Source organism: Genypterus blacodes, unplaced genomic scaffold, assembly GCF_046128005.1.
Source record: "Genypterus blacodes isolate CSIRO-AG114 ecotype Tasmania unplaced genomic scaffold, CSIRO-AGI_Gbla_v1 ptg000438l_1, whole genome shotgun sequence".
NCBI classification, from domain to species: Eukaryota; Metazoa; Chordata; class Actinopteri; order Ophidiiformes; family Ophidiidae; genus Genypterus; species Genypterus blacodes.
Window position 1 is genome coordinate 4,050,082 of NW_027467208.1, and position 20,841 is coordinate 4,070,922.

A 20,841-nucleotide genomic window follows, 5' to 3' on the forward strand; every position below is an offset into this window, starting at 1 on the left:
TAGCGGGTCCTCGTATGGAAAACAGGCAGAACACAGTGGGGCTACAGTGACATTTTCCCCCACATGCAAAATCATGCAAAAGGTAAATACTGAGGCGGAGGGATACAAACACTATTGCAGAACATGGCCGTCACCTCCGTCATGTCCTTTCGCGTAGACCAGCCCACCTCAGTGATACTGTTATCTGATTGGCCGAGCGGCGCAAACGTCAGCTTCTTATTGGTCTATCAACGGATCTATCACGGGCTAATGTCAATGACGTTTGTCATACTGGGTACTGTATCGCCTGGGTGGACAGTGTAGTTACTTCTACATTAAATGGAATAAAATGCCGCGAATTGGTGTAAACAGAGATATTACTACTTTCTGATTAACTAAAACGTGTTAATTAAGAAAGCTCGGCTCCGAAACGGCTGGTAGCGCGTCTTTCTTTGGTTTTCAACAGCAATATTTCAGGGTAAGTGGAGTGACACATTTCCTTCCTGCGTCTTTTTTCCTCGCTCAGGAGCAGACTTACTCGCTTTGTTATTTAAATAAAGCAAAGTAAAAGCGACACTGTGTAGATTTTAATAGTAGATTAACGCGTAATGTGCCGCGGACAACGTTATGTCTGGACTATAATGGTTATTACGTGCTCCAGTTCGCTAAGCCGAGTTATACGGAGAGAGAGTGTAAGGAAGGTAATGGCTGTCGCCCGGGCTCGTTATTAAAACATAGTGAAATGGCCTGTATAGTGTAGTTTGTCCTCTGCTCCGTGACCCCCAGCTGGCTTGATTTCATCAACGGGGAGCGTTTGATTTGGTTTAAAGCGGACACACGGTTTACTAACAGTGCTGTGCGTTTCCAGGCTGTCAAACGAGCTGGTATGGTACCTGTCTGCCGTCAGCGGGCCTACTCAGCCAGACTCCATCTATCATAATGTGTGGTAGGATTCAGCTCCCGGCTTGGTCTTACTTCATTAAAACACACACACACACACACACACACACACACACACACACACACACACACACACACACACACACACACACACACACACGCGTCACCCTCTCGAGTCCAAATGACTGATCGAGCATGGTCAAGTAGTTTAATGATATGAAGAGGTAGCGTAGATAAGAGCGCTATTATCACCCGGCAGCAGTTATTTTCCAGTCCTTGAAGCGTCTCTCTACTAAGAGCCTCGTGAAAATGCTCTTTTCTGGCACTGTTTTAAGTATATGTGTGTAAGATGTTGTTTCTGTGGAAAATATTGGGATTTTGTACAAGAGGTGGTCGGCTAATGCTAACACAAACGCTAGGATGGTATTAGGATGAGAAGCATCTGTCAGTCTGGCAGTGTTGCGTGGCTTCATCGTAACTGTGGTTAACTGGATTTTTTAACACAACCCTCAATCTAACTTAAACAAATCAGGACAGTGATTATGCCCGCATGAGCTTTGATCACTTTGTGGCCTTTACACTGGATATGAGCAGCTATGAGTCTCTGTGGTATCCCAAGGGGACACCTAAGCGATCGGTCTGAAAGTAGGCCAGTTTGACAGAATGATCCACCATTGTGAACCGTCCTTGATGATGGAGCCATATCAACACTGCGAGGTTGCACATTATCCCTCACTGAACATGGAGGGCATGCCTCATAGATTCTAATGTATGTAATGTGTGATTTGATTGGCCATCATTCTCTGTAAAATCATATTATAATATCCCATCTGGGAGCAAATAAAAGGCAAATTCAGATAACTCCTTCATAACTCCTCACTTCTCCAAGTCCCAGAATGCCATCCTTTAATGTTTACATTAAGAAGCTTCCTAAATCCAGTTTCTGTATCGACTTATGACTAGAATCAACATGGTCTGTGCCTGTGGCACAAAAACATACTATCATCAACAAAACAGTTTTATTACAATGCTTAAGATAACAACTATGTTGGAACTTGCAGTCCCAGTGGGAAGGACTTTGAAGCTGCGACTGACTGCCAACGAAATTTTCCCACACATCGTCATATTTCCAAGATATTTGTTATCAGCATCATTTAGGGTATTTTGTTGTGTTTAAGCTTGATAAAGCTTTGCAAAACTGACAGGAAGTTGAGCAAGAAATTTTATTGTAGTTGATCATTTGTACTGTAGCTATATGTTCTCGAAAAAGGCAAATTACTTATCAGACAAAAAATCCCTTTGTGAGATGAAAGTGAACAAATCACTCGACCTCAAGGTTTCCACTACATAGTAAAATGAACGTTAGCTTTATTAATTCTCGCTTTGAGTTCTATGATCGGTGCAATCCTCCTGGTGTATGTCTGGGAAGTCATCATTTATTAGTAATGCTACCTCAAATGAATTTACCCTCAAAGAGATACTAGAATGATGTAATGATGTCAAATGCTAGACTCGGGTCTTTTGTTCAAGCAATTTTAGCTAGAATTTGGTTCATAGAAACACCTTGTGCAGTTACAAATGATATTTCTTGGTCCTGCATTTTATCCCCCAACCATTTTTCAATATACCAAAGAAATGTAACTTAGCATATGAATATCAGTTGTTTTAAATAAAGCGTCATTTGTAGTAAACGACATATTACTGGACCGGTATCTGAAACATCTCAGGGTGGCAAACAAAGATTTACCGTCTTACTATCGCCCTCTAATTTGCTTATATTGAAAATGGAAAGTAAGACCTCTGGGTACAGAGCTATAGGTCTTCTGTGGGCTCGTGTAAATTGTGTTATAGTGGCAATTTTACAGCGACAATTGAGGCCAAATGATCCAATAGCAGAAGGATTAAATGAGACATGAAAGAGTTTTTGTATTATTATGTTAGTAGTTTAATTGGCTCACTATTATGTTTAGAGATAATGCGTTGTAATCGCAGTCATCTTGTCATTTATTGGTTTTCTCAGAAGTATTTGGTCACAGTGGATCATTTTATAGAGGACCGTCGTATATACAGACATTTGTGTGATTACTGGTTTTATCTGTTTCAAGCTGCTTCACGCACCTACTTTGCGTTATCATTGCCAGTCAGTGGTGTCTAGGCAGGTAATGGTAGAAGGTTACAAAGCTAAGTGCTGTATTACGCCGCCGAGCCAATGTAGTAGGTGACATAGTTATCCATTTTCCATCATTGAATGTCCTTTTTACTGTTAGTTTGTTTCTACATGCAGTCTCAGGCTCACATCAGTATAAACTGTCGGATTTTGTGTCATTAAGACCAATCTGAAACCCGGTCTTGGAGCTAGATGGGCAATCTCCTAAAATGTTTTTGCCCATGTTTTAGGATTTGATCATTTATCTTAGTTCCTTGGCACATTTCATTGTCCGGCGCATAATCTGATGAAGGTCAGTGCCACTAATTGCTCTCCTCCAAACAAGACAGATGCTTACCCTGGGCTTGATTGCGCTCCTTTGCTTTCCTCAGACAAATATTCATGGGTTGCAAGCAAAAGCATCATGTGCTGTGTACAAAGGTGATTGAATGCCTGATCTCGGAAGAAAATGAAGCAAACGCGGTTCATCCATAACTCATTCAGTCGCCACCATTATACCGTTCACACCAGAGTCTCTACACGTGTGTTTAGAATGACTTGAATCCTGGACCTCATGTGCTTCTTGGGGTCCCTGTACTGTCACAAATTGCGCCAGGTTTGGCTGGATGCAGCCAAGCAGCGACCCTCATTATCTTTGCATCCAATCAGTCTTCTGGCCGGCTCCTAATTGAGCCATCAGTGCCTTAAGGGGGAAGAGACGGGATGATGTGTCAATTATAGTAATGATGGGGCAGCCACACAGAGAGCAGTCATGGAGGCTGAGGCTAGACTCAGGCCTTGCGGTTTAGCCCCATTCTGGTCAATTTTTGGGCTAATCAAGCATTGCATTGTAGCTTGATAATAGCAAAGGTAGTCAAGACAGTTGGTCCGAGTGTTTTGTAATCATGTTTTTGTCTCAAAAGGTGTAATATTTAAAGGAGTAATTGTTCAGAGTTGTTGGAGGTAAAGACTGACCTGAACACTCTATGATGAGGCCTTCAATGTCCAGCAGTACTCAGAGTACAGATGTAATATTATGTATGAGAAGCTTGGCAGTAATCCCACCCTTGTGAACTGTATGAACATTTGTAAGATTTTGCTTTAAGTAGGCTTTTTTTAGCCTTCAACCTTCAAAATACACAATACATAATTTCGCCAAAGGTGCCATGTGTTGCTATGTTTGTTGAACTTTTAATTTCAACGCCACAGATTGTAGAGTGGGCTGCCAGACCCTGGAACACATCGCAGCGAAACACGAAACTGGTAAATGACACTGAGCTTTGTCGAGTGGCAATTTGTACGCTGGGTTTTTTATTACAACTTAATTCTCAGTCTAGCCACTGTCTGAAGTGTTGAAGTGTGGTTTGTGGAGGCCCCATGTGCACGCCACTGCCATTTTCATTTTTTCCATCTTGCCTAACGACAGTCTCACAAGAGAAGCATGGGACTTAAAGGGTCACGACTGAAGGGAAAGACTGAAGATATACAACACCAGTCTAATGTTCAGAATGAATCCTGTGGGCATTGGTAGGCGATGTCGCTGATAGTTGTAAGCGCCTACATGAGACACAGCGTCTGGTTAAACTGGAAGAGATGGTGAAAATCTGCTTGCTCATGGTTGTTGTCGCCCGTTCAACGACTTAAATGAAATGTTTTGTCACGTTTTAGCCGTGGCACAGGGATAAATTTAGGAGCAGTTTGTCACCATCTCATTTTCAATGTCTGGAGCTGAGGGTGCCGCTTCAAACCAGCTCGTATTCCACCGCCTCTCAAAATAAGAGCAGTAAATCTGTGATATTTATATTTATACTTATTGATTGCCAATGCAGGTGGCAGTTTGACTCAGTGATTCAGTCTTAGTGGTGGGAATTTGCCAGAGACTGCTTGGTACCCTTGATATTTACATTCACATTGAGTCATTTGGCAGATGTCTTTATCCAAAACCAACATCCATACGAGATTTATACCGTTTAATACAGCACAAGCAAGGAACTAGTCCAGAGAGAACAACAAGAGCAAGTGCCAGGAACCTAAGTCCTAGCCGCACAACATGACCTCGCTGCCAAGACCCAGATATGACATGTAAACTATTTTCAAGCGTGTGTTGGATACGGTTACAGGACTGAGGATGACTCAGATGCGCCCGTGTTGTAATTGTAGTTCCCCCAATATGATCAGCATAGTGAGCAGCGGTATTAAGAATCCTTATTTGTAGCTGAATCATAGCTACACTTCCCAACCCCCACTACTTCCTAATAACTGATCTGAATTTGTCTCCTATTACTTATCTGAAGTTACTGTTTATCCAGGTCCAATTTAATAACAGTTTAAATCTTTAAATGAAGAATCAAATGTTTATTAAAGTTCATTCAGTGCCTCCTCTTATATTCAAATGAAGAAATTGGGCTCAACAACATCGATGGCAATGCAGTGAGCACTCAAGCTGGCAGGAATGAAAACACTCTTACCTGCACACGACTATTAGACAGGAACAGCTGTTGATTGATCAGACAGTCGGGCCTGTGAATAAGGAGAACTTGATTTCATGCACCAAAGCAGCTTGCTAAGTAAAGAGGAAATGGACAAACCGCTCTCTCTCTTGAGTTTTTATTGATCCCTTTAATTTAATCCCTGCCGCCTCAAATCACAAATTATTACTCTTAAAAATTGATAAAACCAGCAGTTATGTCTGAATCTGTAAGACATAAATTGCAACCTTCAGTAAAGTGCGTTCTAAATGCGCCCGTCTGAGTGAATGAAGCCTTCAGTTTCCTCTCCGCTGCTTTTTCAGAGGCAGCAGGCAAAAGTTCTCACACTCTTTCATACTCCTCTCTTCATCGTGTTCATTCCTCGTCGCTGACTGTTGGACTTTCAGAGAAACGGCGAGGAGGATTTCAAGGAATTGCTGTTTTTAAATTGTACTGGTGAATGAGCTCGCACACACACACACACCATAGATGGCTAACGAGCCTGTAGTACATTAGACAAACGTTTCTTTAGAAGCCGCACATCTGAATAACGTGACATCAAAAGTGCATGTTTCACCATAAGAGCATCATGTAGGAAAAGAGGATGATGATGATGAATATAGCATAGATTTACCTCGTAGTACCGCCGTACCACATAGTATATCCACATGTTTAAAGTACACACTTGTCTCCTGTTGTTGTTGTTGTTGTGTATGTATGTGAGTAAGCCTTCTCTCGTCTCCCTCCCACAGGAGAGGAGTGACGTCCTCACCACAGCGACGGCAGGGAGAACCGCTCCGTTTTGTCCCTGTTAAGCAAATGATGAACTAAAGACTCCCCCCTCCGCCACCGCCCCCCCCCTCACTACTCCTCAGTCTCGCACATCTCCGCAGCTCTTCAATCTCAGCAGCCCCGTTGGCGAAGGACAGGACCAGGTTGCGTCACCACAGCGGGGCAGAGAAATGTTTGTGAGCGTGTACCCTGGGATGTACGACTGCTTCTGAGTGTTTTCTGGGAGAGAATTTTAGAGGTAGCGCGCCGCACTTCCTCTCTCACCTTCTGAGAGGCACTTCTTCACTTTGACTGACTGCGACATTTGGATCCACAACTGCCAAGCATCATGGGTAGGAAAAAGATTCAGATCCAACGGATTACCGACGAAAGGAACAAACAGGTGAGACTTAGTTCTTCTTCGGTTCTTGCCAAAATGACTTTGTGTGCTTTGCTACAGTTTTGTTGCCAGAAATGTTTCATCAAAGTCGACCAGTCATAGGTTTAGTCGTCTCCAGCCCAAACATATAGAGAGATTTTCAGGTTACGCCAAAGCACCTTGGTACGTTATGTAGGAACAGCCAGGCGGCGACGCAGAAGAAGATTCCAACCTTTAATTGACTTTTGCCTAAAGCTAAATACTCAATGCAGCAGAATGGATTAATAATACACACGCTTTTGTGATTTTTTAAGTAGAATTATATGCACAGTCTGCGTTTCTTTAAATCAGCAGAGTACAGGACAGATGCACCAGTAATCCCTTTAGAGGACGCAGTTGGTGTGTTCTTAATACTGCCAAACTCAAATCACAGTGGAGTGTGTCCAGTAGTATTTTAAGGAAAGTGAACACTGGATGAGGAGGTTGCTCAGGCACAAAACCACATGATCCAAATGATTTAGAAATGAAAGAAAATGTATAAGGAATTTCAAGAAAGAAATGCATTCGACAAACGACTTCACCTTCAGGATTACTGTTGAATCGGCGCCTTCTTTAATGATTGACACCTCCAACTCTATCAACTCCTTTTTTTAGAATAATCATCAACGCAAACCATTGGACCTTATCGTAACAAAATTATCATTGAGAATTTGATAAACAAGGAGAAATCTGAGCCGAGTGAATATTCAAAGTCTTGACTCAGTGCTTTTTGCTCAGACTTCAGGTCCGAGTCTTTTGGGATTCTTCGCCGTCAGCTTGTCGCGTATGGATTTCCGTGACATTTTTCTTATGTAGATTTACATAAAAGCTGTGGACGGCAACATTTTTTTATGAGAAAATGTGCTCGTCTTGTCAACTTCGATGACAAATTGAAACTGTGATGTGGAACAGCGAGCCCTCGTCTGTAACTCAGCTCATTAACATTCCTCCTGTTTAAATGATTGTCTGGGTAAAAACGAGCTGTCGACAACACAAGTGATACATCGCTACATCACAAATTATCCTAGAATGTCTCCTAAGAAGCAGTGAGGAGACTCTTAGATAAGGGAAAGAACAGACAAGTAGATTCTTTGCTTCTCATGTCCTTTCCAAAAAAGCGGCCGACTCTTGTCTTCCGTAACGCTGGCATGACGAGTTCCTTTAATTAATGTCACATTGCCTGATAGCTTGATTTTTGGCATTGACGGTCAAATGTTTTAAAGTGTTATCTCTTGTTGCCTTTTGGGAGAATTCCTGGCAGTCATTCCTCAGATTTCGTGTTGGAATCTAGCCATTGTCTCGGCCTTGCACAGTTTTCCGTTTCAGTTTTTCTTTCCTCCTAAATGTTGTGAGTCTTTATCCCACTGAAATAAATCAAGTATTTGCCATTTGCTGGTTACGTTGATCTGCCCTTTTATCCTTGCATGTCTTCGTCCTCCGTGAGTGAAATGTGCCCCCACAGCACGAGGCTGCCACCCGGCTTCACAGCTGAGACGGTGTTAGATGGGTGATGAGCTGAGCTTGGGTTCTGCCAAACAAAGCGCTTCGCCTCACTGCTGCAAAGTCGAATTACGGCTGAATCGCACCCCAGAATGTTGTGCCTCATGCTCGCTCACATAGTCGTGCCATTTTGTGTCCGGAGTATGTTCCCTCTGGCCCTTCTGCGGCTCCTTAAGCCTTCTTATTTGCTCATTTGGTTCAAATTACCAGCGGTAGAAAGAAATGTTTTAATTTCAACATTTCTTCCTTCATTGAAATAGAATTCTTTCCAGATGTGCACCTGCTCCCAGCTGTGGCTCTGAACACACACACACACACACACACACACACACACACACACACACACACACACACACACACACACACACACACACACACACAGATGCTTGGACCTACAATGACAAGCATGTTCAAATATAATCACATCCAGAGGAATTCCTGTGTACCAGTTTTGGGCTTCCTTGCATAAGTCATTCTTTCATTCCTCCAGCTGGTTTGGTTCTTCAGCTTTCCGTGTAATCACTCAATCAAAACACTTTTCTAATGGGTCAGTGAAAAAATGTAAATAAAATCTACTTTGATTCGTTGAACCAGCACACACACACACACACACACACACACACACACACACACACACATTGAATTCAGGCTTTTCCGGAGGCCTTTTCATGTACGCTCCCTTGGCCATTGTCCAGGCAGTGTGTTCAGTGTGTGTTCCTACAGTAAAAGGACTTAAAGAAACACACTCTCTTCTGTCCCACGGGGGAGACTAGAAAATAAATCGGTGGTGTCGGAACAGTCGGCCGCTTTCACTCCCCTTTTTTCAACGTTCCCACTTTCTCGATAGTGGAAGAAACGGATCCCCATGCAGCACTTTAGGACGTTTGTTTGTTGTGACTCAGCGTACATTCTGCCGTTGCGTATACGCTGCATATACAGGAGACAGCTACTTTTTTCTGTTTGTACCAGATGGTTGGTAGCAGCAGTGGCGACCCTATAAGGGCCGGAATGGATTGAGAGATGAGTCGACACAATTATTGTCTAGTTCTCGACGTTCCTCATCACATGTAAACGTAACCTTCCAATGTATTCTGTTAGAATTGGTCGCAGACGTACTTAAACACACAATTTCTGAACCTTCTGTCCTGTTTCCCCTTCTTCTATTTCCTCCCCTTCCTCCCCCAGGTGACGTTCACAAAGCGAAAGTTTGGTTTGATGAAGAAAGCCTACGAGCTGAGCGTACTGTGCGACTGCGAGATCGCCCTGATCATCTTCAACCACGCCAACAAGTTGTTCCAGTATGCCAGCACCGACATGGACAAGGTCCTGCTCAAATACACCGAGTACAACGAGCCTCACGAGAGCCGGACCAATGCTGATATCATCGAGGTAAATCAATCAATCAAATCGCCGTGGTAATATGTAGAAAGCGTAAACATTTTCTTTAATTTATGCACCGTAATTGAAAGGGCAATAAATGTTGTCCAACTGTTCCAAGAGGAGCAACCAAAGCCTTAATTATCCTTCAACCAAACTCCAAACTGCACACGCTGTCTTTCACAGTGTTTGGCTTCTGCTCGCGTCACACCGGATCATTTATAAAAGCTCACACTCGCACTCTGATAGTGAGATGTCAAAGGTGAGCAATGCTGGCAGTTTCCCCTTTCAAAATCCATTTGCGATATTGGAACGATAAATCAGTGTGTCAGGATAGTTTGTAAATACACACGACACAGTCAATACCTTAGCAAACATGTGTGTGTGTGTGTCCCAGTGTGAGGGAGAGTCCGCCAGGCCAACTACATGCTTGAGTACCTATTCTGCTTTACTCTCTCTAATTTCACTTGCTTACTTTCCGCAGACACTGAGAAAGAAAGGTTTCAACGGCTGTGACAGTCCGGAGCCCGACGGTGAAGACTCCATCGACCAAAGCCCCCTGAATGATGACAAGTACCGCAAGACCACAGAGGACCTGGACGTGCTCTTCAAACGCTACGGAGTAAGTCAGAGCCAGGTTGGACGGGCCGGATATTCTAAAGCCCTGGTTGTTGCCTTCGGACAGGCTTGGTCTTTACCTTAAATGTACCCGGCAGCTGTGAGAGACTAATTGAACCTGAAGTGTTGACACCTGATTGTATGGTGTCGCGGCTGTTTGCCCATTCAGACTGGAGTGTTTAGTGTAGTGCTTGTTGAGCCTGTTTTTCAAAAAGCCCTAAAAGCTGCTGAATCATCTGCTAATGTAACGTTTCTCTGTTTAGTCCCATGTGGGTGTTATTCTCCTTTTTTATTTTTTTTCTGCTTCAAAAATCCAGCAAAGTGGCTTTAAATCATTTACAAGCTTTATGTCATGGATGTGTTTAAATATGATTCAGCTCCTGTTTGCTTCCTCACATCTATAGAAGTCTATATCATCAATTTAGGGTTTAATATTTATCAATATGGACTTAAGTGGGATATTACAAAACAATGTTGTGTTGCCAACAATGTCTATTTTGATTCAGTAAAATAAAATTCCGGCAAGTTGAAGAGTTTACCGGTTATTCTATAAAAAAGTCAACTTCTTCTTCCTGTTTCCCGCAGCAGTCGACGGCTTCGCCCCCAACATTTTCCATGCCAGTTACAGTCCAGGCATCCAATCAAAGCACACTGCAATTCAGTAACCCTGGCAACGCGCTGGTAACTACCTCCTATGTAACATCATCATCAGATCCCCACCTCTTGTCACCACAGCAACCGACTCTTCAGAGAAACACGGTGTCTCCCGGGTTACCACAGCGACCAGCCAGCGCAGGTGAGCCGGCGACTTTCTGCTGAGTGTGTAAAGACTCGAGGCGTCTGCAGGCTAATGAATTCAGCAGAAACGGAGCGTGCCAGGCCAGCGTCGTCTCTGGAACACGATGTTTCTCTCACTAACGTCTATGAATGAGTCGTTTTGGCGAACACATTGAAACCAAACTTCTTCTTAAAAGCATTCTTAAAGTCTTCCTTGAGGCTGGAATTCTCTGAATGATGTCCTGAAATGTTTTAAGAACTGAAGGCATGTTGCATCATGATACAAAATTGTCTGTGTAGATGGTTTTTGTGCGATATCTCAGCAAACGCACAACCTCCTCAAGCCTGTTATGGTTCATACATCCACGTAATCGTTTCTGTTCCTTTGCCCATTTCAATAGGAGCTCTTCTTGGAGGGGACTTGAATAATTCTAATGGAGGATGCCCGAGTCCAGTCCGTGAGTACTTCTCTATTTGCTCCAATCCCTGCTCCAATCCCTGCTCCTGCTCCTGCTCCTGCGTTGTGTTATTTGTAATTTATTACCTCTTCTTCTCTGCCAAGTGTTCTGTTTTCTGCTCCAGTATTCGAATGTTTCTCTTAAAATCCTTTCCAAGGTTCCTCCTCTTCTCTCTCTCCTCCTCTGCACCATCTGTGATTGTGCATTACACAGATCCGGGGATGCCACCGGAACATCAACGGATATGCATGGAATTCCCAACACGTCCCCAGGGACAGATAGTCCTGTAATTCATCCCTCACAAACATTTTGGCAATTGTAAAAAAAAAAAAAAATGATGTGGCGTTATTTCTTCTTAATGGAAATGACTTTTTATTCCCCCCTGTGCATCAGTTCTTTGATTTGGCATTTATTCTATCAAATCCCTGGCATTTCTGCTCTTTCTTCCCAGTTTAATACATGGTCTCTGTCCGCTCATGCCCAGCAGCCATCCCACAGCAAAGCAAACACATGAACACCATTCATGTGGTTTGCTTAGTACATCCAAAGAAACCAAACAAATGCATCACAAAAGAGTGTAGAGTCCTCTGTACATACACACTGAGGATGTAAGCAGAGCTCCTCCAATAGAACCTGAAACGTTTAAATGCCTTTATGATCATCTTTATCATGAATATGGTCCAATAAGCGTGAGCCAAAGCTGCATCACACTGTTCAGACCTGAGTTGCATTGGTTCCTGTGTTTCACTCTTCAAAATGCTGCTCCCTTCATTTCCTTCCATTCTGTGAGCTTCGTGGTGTCTTTCTGCAGATACTCTTGATTTCGTGAGTCATAATGACACTCTTGGAATGCTCTCCTATATCAGAGCTGTCTCTACTCCGCTGTCTAACCTCACCTGTTTGATTTTTTTCCTATTGATTCCTTTCCATTCTCACCTTTTGTCTTCCGGCAGCTAATGGATACACCAGTGCAAGGGCCTCCCCAGGCCTCCTCACCGTTTCCAACGGCAACAGTCTGGGGAAAGTAGTTCCGGCCAAGTCTCCGCCCCCACCTCCCAGCCCCCAGATGGTCAACAATCGCAAGCCAGATCTTCGAGTCATCACCTCACAGGGCGGAAAGAGCCTGATGCAGATGGTGAGATTAAGCCAGCTGAAGCGGCGTCGCTAACCATTCCATCCTTACACAGGGAAATAACCCAGCTCTGCAACACACAGCAGAAAGCCTGCACGCCTCTGCCAGCCCACCTAGTTACACACTGTATAGCAGAAAAGAAAGGATCCTGCTGTAACAAAGGCTTCAGCTTCCCATGGTTAACCTTGAAGTATTGCTTTGGGATATGAAGGTGCTTAAGTTCAAAACCAGCTGGAATCGATCGGTGTTCCAGATAACAAAGACAAGATAACTCATTAAAAACGAGTTGCTATGTATTACCTGTAAAAAGATTTATCCTCACTCGAGGTCCATCGTCTCATTAAAGGCTCCTACACACTGTGCAGTGACATCATTGGTTACAAGTAAGGACACTGAGTCTCCAACTGCCTTTTTGATTCAAAGAAGATATTTCCTTCCGCACCTCCCCCCCGTCCCTGTCATTTAGTTTAGTCCGGAACAATTTACAATCACACAGTCTGTAGGAGCCTTTTGGCAAATCAGGATGTTGGATTTAGTGTTGGGTAAACTGCCAGGTGGCCAGAACACACTAACACACTAACAACACTCTCATCCCACTTCACATCAACTTTTGAACTAAGAGAATGACCAAGGTTTACGTTCCAAGCATGTTTGACCGTATACTCCCCCGCGATGGTACCAGTCATGACCCCATCATGCACACACACACACACACACACACACATCCTCACGTATTCTCTGCTGGGTGTGTAACGCACAGCACAGGAGTTTGACACACTCAGGTATTTTTAAATTGTTCCTGTCTTTCTTCTATGCCTATATTCTCTAAAGTTGAATCAGAGTTGTAACCCTCTCTGTTGCCACCCTTTGCAGACAGAGGATGATCTGGAGTTGGTAAACGAGGTGAATCCCCCCCCGAACCCCCCCGCCCCTCCCACATCAGTCACTCACAAGTCACTGGCTGTGGCCTCACACACACATTAGCATGGTGTCACAACAAGATGTTTACATTTTCTTTTTGTATTATCCTTTTGTTCCTCTTGCATTTCTCGGGGACGATCTTCTGTTTCTGTGCTTCCCCACCTGACTGCATGTGGTTCAGATCTCATGAATGTGTCCTCCCAGCGTTTTCTATTGTAGTCTTATATCCTGTGTAGTTGTGTAGTTGTAGGCTCATACGTCATAATGTGTTGGGGTGGAGAATTGCAGTGTAATGTAGACGCACAGTAACAGCTGCACAGTGGTTGAGCACTTTAATTATTGTGTCAGTTTAGCACCGACTCCATTAAAGCTAAATTATTAATTAAGGATGCTGACGCTCATAGAGAATTAAACATTACAGCAGCAGAGACAGGTAGGGAGTGTGAAGCCTCCCTCTTCACCCAGATTCTCCCTTTTTTGCAAGCACAAATGTCCTCCAAATATGATTTCTTTCAGTCTTGCTCCCTTTGGAAGCTCCTTACCCCCTCTGCACTTGATGTTGTTTGGAATTTGGCTCATTTCCGTCATGGTGATACCACTTTAAAGCATGGGTGTCTTTCCCACTTGGCATTGTGATGCAAAGTACAGAGAAGCATGTTCCTCGGTCGCTCAAAAGTGTCTTTAGCTTTTTACCTTCAACCACAAAAAGCAATCTAGAGGTGTTTAATGACTGACAGGCGTTACATTAAAGGCACTTCACTCTTTATTTAGCTCCAAAGGGTTGGAAACGAAGCGGTTAAATTGTCTATCCCGAGACCAAAGTGTGCTTTCTGTTATTTACACCAAAATAATAACAATAAAAAATGCGTTTTGCCGGAGAAGCGAGCTTATTATCACGCAAGATCTCATTTGGTTCCTTCCTGACTTCACGTTGAGAGCGATCGCAGCTGCTCCGCCGCGGATGATTGTCATTCTCTCCCCGACAATTCTTTCTACTCAAGAGATGGCGGTATTCTCATTTTCCAGAGGAGAGTGATTCATTTTCATTATTCTCACCCTGCCGGCTCTACTCACTGCTTCACAAAGGCGCTTAATTGAATCTCAGCCTTCTCTCTCTGGTTTAGTCTCTCTATCAATTCAGCGTGGCCGTTGGAAGTCTGGCAAAAATGTTTCATAACGACGGTCTGTGCTGAAGAGGACTTTCTGATCCGACGTTTGTTAGATGTTTGGGCTTTTGCGTGTTCTTCACTCGCACGGCAATTTTCGTCTTTTAAATTATTCCTCATCATTTATTCAAAAGGTCTTCCATTTGTTATCATTTCGATCTTTCCTTTTTAAATGAATGTACAACAAGCGAGACATGAGCCGCCTCTTCATGTGCAGGATGAAGATGTACAGTTAAAATGAGTGGGTTTGCAGTTCTGAAGGCTTTGCATGGAGCGGAGGAGCTTTGCTGACCCCTGCTGGTGAAACGTGAGAAGAGCTTCAACACGAACTGAAGCCAAAAGTCAAAAATATCCGCCAACAGCTTCCAGCTCTTGTTTTAGCCCGTTTACACAAAAGGACCGTCTATTTCAGTGTCTGCACACAATCTGCACTGTGTTGCCGTAGTTACTAATGTAGGAAATTACTCAATATGGATATAGGTACAGGTTCAGCCACAATGTATTATAGTGTGTTGCTTTTAACTTAGATTACTTGATGTTAAGATGTTAGGGAGGGGAGACTGCAGTGTTTTTGTGTTCATTTGACTCGGAGACCGTTTTGAAATGAAGCTAAATAGAGAAGCGAGATGCCTTTAATGTAATCTGCCTGTCTAAGGTTCACTCAAAGCAAGGAAACTGTTTTTGATGCATGTCGCCCGGAGCCACCCGACAGTAAATCCACACGACTGAGATTTACTGGATCCAGCATCATTCTGAGTCCAGCCATGCACACATTCTCATCCCCTGCCCGCGTCAGACATCACATTTACCTGATGTACTGTATCTTTAAAGATTCTTCCACATGCAGACCACACGTGAAACCTTTTCCCTCATGTCTTGTGCGGTTGTCCTCTCTGGCAGAATGCCCAGCGGCTGGCAGCCGGAGCCCAGGTGGCACAAACTCTCACCACGCCGGTGGTTTCCGTAGCTACGCCCAGCCTCCTGGCACAGGGGCTGCCCTTCTCTGCCATGCCCACAGCGTACAACACAGGTGAGGGGGAAATAAGGATTCCTTCGTATGAGTAAGCCCAAAATATGTCCATTCCTTTTTTAAGATTAAGAGAAATGAAGGGGCCGTTTAGCTCATTAGATTCATCAAGGTAGCTGCCTGAGGAGCCATAATCAGCAGCTGTTGCCTGATTTGTGTATTAGCCTAAATTACACGACTTAAGTGTTGATGAGCCCAGGCCCCAGAGTCATCACGTCACACTCTTTTTGACTCATTTAATGTAAAAACTTCCTCACACCTGTAACATTTGACTAAACTGTATTATCAGTTTCTCTCTTTCATCGACTCTCCTGAAACAACAGATTTGACTGAACTGTATTCCTCTCTGTTCATTGTGACTTCCTTCCATCTCTCAGAGTACCAGCTGACTAGTGCCGACATCACCGCTTTACACGCTCTGACATCACCTGGCGGCTTGTTGCCAACCAGTTTGTCCACATGGCAACAGCAACCGCATCAACAACAGCAGCAACCGCAACAACAACAGCAGCAGCAGCAACAAATCAACCTTGCGCCACTGAACAACTTGGTGTAAGTCTTTGCCTCATGTTCTCCTCAGATTGCCTCTTCTTTCTCCAAACAGGTTTCCAGAAAGCTTTGCCATCTTTCATACCCAGTGCTTGGGATGAGTTTTGGTGGCGGGACCTCAGCGGCGCCTGGTGTAAAGAGTTATCACTGAACTGATAACTTGTTGTTTTAATGCTGCTGACCCTTCCAGTCGACATGCATGATAGCACATACCATGTCTCTATACTCCCGCAGCTCACATTCCTTAACTAGTGACTCTGTTCTCTCACCAGCATCTTTACCATCGCCTCATGACTTCATTCTGATGACACTTATACTTTAGATCACTTTGGGCCCCACCGCCTCTTAATATGTTCACTCAGGCCCCCTGCAGTTAATAACAAACACACAACTGAGAGACCCGCTCGCTGCTGCCGCGGGGTCACGTTTTCCGTTTGTGGTAGTGTGAAGAGCGGCTCCTTGAAGTGTGTGTGTGTTCTCTCCTCTTGTCCACAGCATGTGGGGCGTGGACAAACAGTGCAGCGAGCTGTCTAGCCAGGTGTCGGCTCTGGCTGCCAATCTGAGGTGAACGGCCACTAGTGTGTGCGTGCGTGTGTGAAATGTACATTTGTCCAACATATGAAACTGGTGTGTGTGTGTTATTGAAAATCTTGCACATATTAGAAGCGACCTCATAGTTAGATATTACCTAACACAAAGGTCAAAACCAAACAAACACAAACTCCTTTGAGTTTCCCTCTAAGTGAAGGTAAAGTATTCAAGTGAGGAAGCAGGTGGAAATCTCTTAAAGACCACGAGCCCTCAATCTACTGTAGCAGCTTTTGTAAATTGTTCTCTTGGTTGTTGTGCATGAGTCAGAGTGCCGGTTCTCTGCTGTGGTCCACGCGGTCGCTCGCTCTCTTTACCTCTGCATGCACCGACGCACCAGGCTGTCACTCCAGGCCCTCAAACCCAAATTACAACCAAGACTAAATACAAAGCATAACACATCAATACTTCAGATTTGAAAGCACACAGCCCAGTCATGACACACACACACACATATTTCCTACAGCCGCTGTGTTATGACATCGCAGCCCAGTTTGTTCAATCAAAGCTTTTATGTTCTTTCTGTCCTACATGGGTACAAAGGACAAATGATTTAAAGCCCCGACTCTATTCTTCCTCCTCCTTCCAATTGAGCATAAACACTCACACGGGGTTAATAATGCAACGAAAGTGAAAAAGAAAGAAGTTTTATCCCTGTTTATGTTTCTAAATGCTGAGATAATGTGGTGGCGGTGCAAAGCTTGAACCGATCAGAGTCTCTGCTGTTTACCTCTGTCTCTCAGACGGACACATGACATTATTGCTGTTGTTGAAGCAAACGTTCTTGCAATAATGTTTCCCACTTCTTCTCCACACATGCCTTCTAATTCACCTCTTTCCCTTTTTTTTGGTTTCGGGGCTCCAACCTTTTTGTTTTCTCCCCACAGTGTTGGCTCGCCGTCCAACCTGCTCTTGGGTAGAGATGAGTGGTTGGGCCGGTACTGTATCACACTTTTCCTTTCTCCTGTGTGTGTGTGTGTGTGTGTGCGCTTATGGCTGGCTCCTCCCCCTTTTACGCATGTCTAGTGCTGTCTGCAGTCAAAACAGGAAAGAGCCATAGTTTTTCCCGGTTTTCCCACCCATGTCCTCTCTCCTTTTCGGTTTCTTCTTTTGATATGGTTTGTGCTTTCTTCACTCCATCGTCCGACACATAGCGCCACCACCTGGTCATACAAATCATTTCATGCTTTGTGGGCTGATTTGTGGCTCCTGTGGGAGCGACGGGATGTTGTCTCTGCTTTGAAAAGGCTCCGAGTCGATCAAATTCCTATCAAATCAAAAATGTGGCTTTTCCCTGTTGGTGCTATGCTTCTGTAATGTTGGGTTGATCTGACGCTTGAGTGCTCATACTCGTATTTCTTCCTCACCTTTCTCCTTCTTGTCCCTCATCTTCCATTTTTTTCTTCCCCCCCCTCTGAACTTCGTCCTCAGGCCCATCACCCACATAACTCAGGGCGCCATGCTGACCGTCAACACAAACTCCAGCGTGAGCATCAAGTCCGAGCCCGTGTCGCCCGGCCGAGACCGCAGCACCCCTTGCCCGCTGCCCTCCGCCGCCGCGTCCGCCGCCATCCTGACCGCGCCACCGCAATACAGCTCCCTGCTGTGCCTGGAGCCTCCGACGGGCCGCTCCCCCGCCGACAGCGTGAGCAGCAACGCCAGCTCGTTCGAGGGCAGCGACCGCGACGACGCTGGCGTCGGCGGAGGAGGGGGCGGAGGCGGCGGCGGAGGAGGAGGCGGCATCGGCATCATCTCCGTGGGCGCCACGGTCGGCATGGGCGCCACCGGCCGGTCTCTGCCCCCCGACTTCAGCCCGTCTGCCGAGCTCCTTAGGGTGTCGAACGAACAAGAGCAGGAGGGAGGAAACATCAAGCGCATGAAATTGGATGCCTGGTGATGGCGAGCACTTAAAGGTTTCGGAGACACTTAACACAACACAACACGACACACACACACACACACACACACACACACCCACTCATCCCTCAACCCCCCACTGCCATGTGACACTACCATTACACATCTGCCTCGACCCAAATTTACACAATGCCTACTGAGCTGCAGACTGACCGGGCTCGTGCCAAAAAAAGGGATACATTTAAAATAAAATCCAGATATCAGAATCCTCTCTGCTCAGGAGCGAGGAGACGACATCTCTGTGCTCAGCTCATGATGTAAGGCTCGTAGGGACAGGAGGGGATGAACGGACTCCGTATGATACTTTCTGTTTTGGTAGAATTGAGATGCAAAGACTGCAATCTGATGAAAACATAGAAACGTTTAGCGTTCACACGGTTTAAACATTGAAACCACATGTTAAACTAAGATCACGTCACCGTCATGTATTTAGTTCTTCTACATTGTTCGCAATGTAAGCGCCGGTTGTCAACATTATAAACTCTTTCCTTTTTTGCCACACTGACACTTGGACACTTGTGACTTGAAACGTGTGCGGTCCATTCTTCCAAACTGCACTTTTGGAGATCAGTTTATGTGGATAAGCCCGGCGCGTGTGTGTGTGTGTGGGAGGGCCGAGCTCAAGCACATCCGGCAGAGAGACCCAAACACTCCTCTAAGGTAACACACACACACACATGCACACACCCAAGCATGGATGTTTCCGCTGCCATGATTATCACCCTTGGTATCGGCGCCTGAGCACTCCGGTGGCCTCTGTGTGGTGAATTCACGCTGCAAAGGAGTGGAGCGCCCAGCCAGAGTGCCAATATCAACCTCTCTTTTTCAGAATAAATGCCAAATGCCTCTCACATGGTGCAGGGAAGCTGAAGAATGATCACTCATACCCATACATGAATCTATGGATGCTGTTTTGAACTTGCAGCCGCTCTCTCTCTCTCTCTCTCTCTCTCTCTCTCTCTCTCTCTCATCCACTCACCTCACCTCACCTCCCTCTGACCTTGGATGGAAGGTTGTCACATCAGAGATCCAGCCCCGTGTCGCTCAGCTTAATAACAGGAGTAGATGCCATCCAGTTGAATGCATAGTTATGAGTTCTCTGAAGTTGTCTTGGTTAGGTAAGTATTCATTTACGTCCAAGTGTTCTTTATCTGTCGGTATTTTAAACAGCCCTTTGAAGGTCATTTAGTCGTCCACAAGTAGGAAATTTGTATAAACTCACTCCTTATAGAAAAGCTTTGATGTCCTCTTTAGCTCTCTAGCGCTCCTTAGCTCTTTGCCGTGTTTCAAAAAGTCAAAGGAAAAATACAATTTTCTATATTTCTACAGCTTCAGTCGGCGAGAAAGTAAAAACTAGCTTTTCCGCTTCGATGACGGTGTGTATGTACATAATGAATATATTTGCATAGACTTTGCTAGGTATCCCTAAAAACAAGCAATGTGTTGATTCTCAGTGGATCTGTCTGCATTATATGAGTGTGACTTTGAGATGTGTGGAGCTACAGTGCAGGGGTTAACGCCACACTAGGACTCATTTCAGTAACCCGTTTTATGCTCGTGTTGATGGCGTGCGTGTGTGTGTGTGTGTGCACTTTGCCGTCTCACTCGGAGGCCCGCTTGGTCGTGGTGTCGTCGTCATATCTCTTGCCGCACACTTTTAACCCCTGCGGTGAGAATAAAGAACTCGGATGGGAATCGGGACAGGCGTTCACAAAGAGACTTGTGTTGTCAAGGTTACACATTTGTTTACTCGGTTTGAACCAGATTTCTACGGATAGCCTCACGTTCCCGACCGTCTCTTTGCCTTTCAGTTTACACGGTATGAAACCAAGCCAAGGAAGCGGGCGACTAATTCTTTGTTTTTTTTTGCTCGGACGGAACCATTTCAAGTTCACGTTAAGCGAACCGTTCTTCTTCTTCTTCTTCTTCGTCTTCTCTTCGACACAATCCTACACCCCGTAGAAAGGCACTGACGACGGTTGACTGAAAAATGTGACACCACACCAATGGCTTCAGCGTGACGCCACCCGCAAGGCTCGTTCATGTACAAAAAGGTTCTCTGTCCAATCTAGCAGTGTAGTCACGAGACAATCTATATAAGAAATGAAAAACCTGCACCCCTGTTAATT

The 20,841-nt window shown here is 44.8% G+C and overlaps 1 protein-coding gene across 3 annotated transcripts; it reads left to right on the forward strand.

The window, feature by feature from the left end:
* Positions 1-257: 257 nt before the first annotated feature.
* Positions 258-18,868, forward strand: LOC142989607 (myocyte-specific enhancer factor 2D homolog). Of its 3 annotated transcripts, XM_076139191.1 has the most exons (12): positions 258-457; positions 6,246-6,667; positions 9,368-9,571; positions 10,044-10,181; positions 10,763-10,973; positions 11,356-11,412; positions 12,366-12,547; positions 15,532-15,661; positions 16,036-16,210; positions 16,703-16,771; positions 17,683-17,733; positions 18,227-18,868. In XM_076139191.1, the coding sequence occupies exons 2-12, from the start codon at positions 6,614-6,616 to the stop codon at positions 18,690-18,692; spliced, it is 1,737 nt and encodes a 578-aa protein (XP_075995306.1). In that variant the 5' UTR covers positions 258-457; positions 6,246-6,613; the 3' UTR covers positions 18,693-18,868. The 3 variants fall into 3 exon arrangements, with proteins under 3 accessions (XP_075995306.1, XP_075995307.1, XP_075995309.1); XM_076139192.1 differs by lacking the exon at positions 17,683-17,733; XM_076139194.1 differs by lacking the exons at positions 16,703-16,771; positions 17,683-17,733.
* The last annotated feature ends 1,973 nt before the right edge of the window (positions 18,869-20,841 follow it).

Coding starts and splice junctions, on each gene's coding strand:
- LOC142989607 (XM_076139191.1), top strand. CDS start 6,614: ATGGGTAGGAAAAAGATTCAGATCCAACGGATTACCGACGAAAGGAAC. Junction 12,548..15,531: donor GAAAGAGCCTGATGCAGATG/GTGAGATTAAGC, acceptor CCTCTCTGGCAG/AATGCCCAGCGGCTGGCAGC. Junction 17,734..18,226: donor AGAGATGAGTGGTTGGGCCG/GTACTGTATCAC, acceptor CTTCGTCCTCAG/GCCCATCACCCACATAACTC.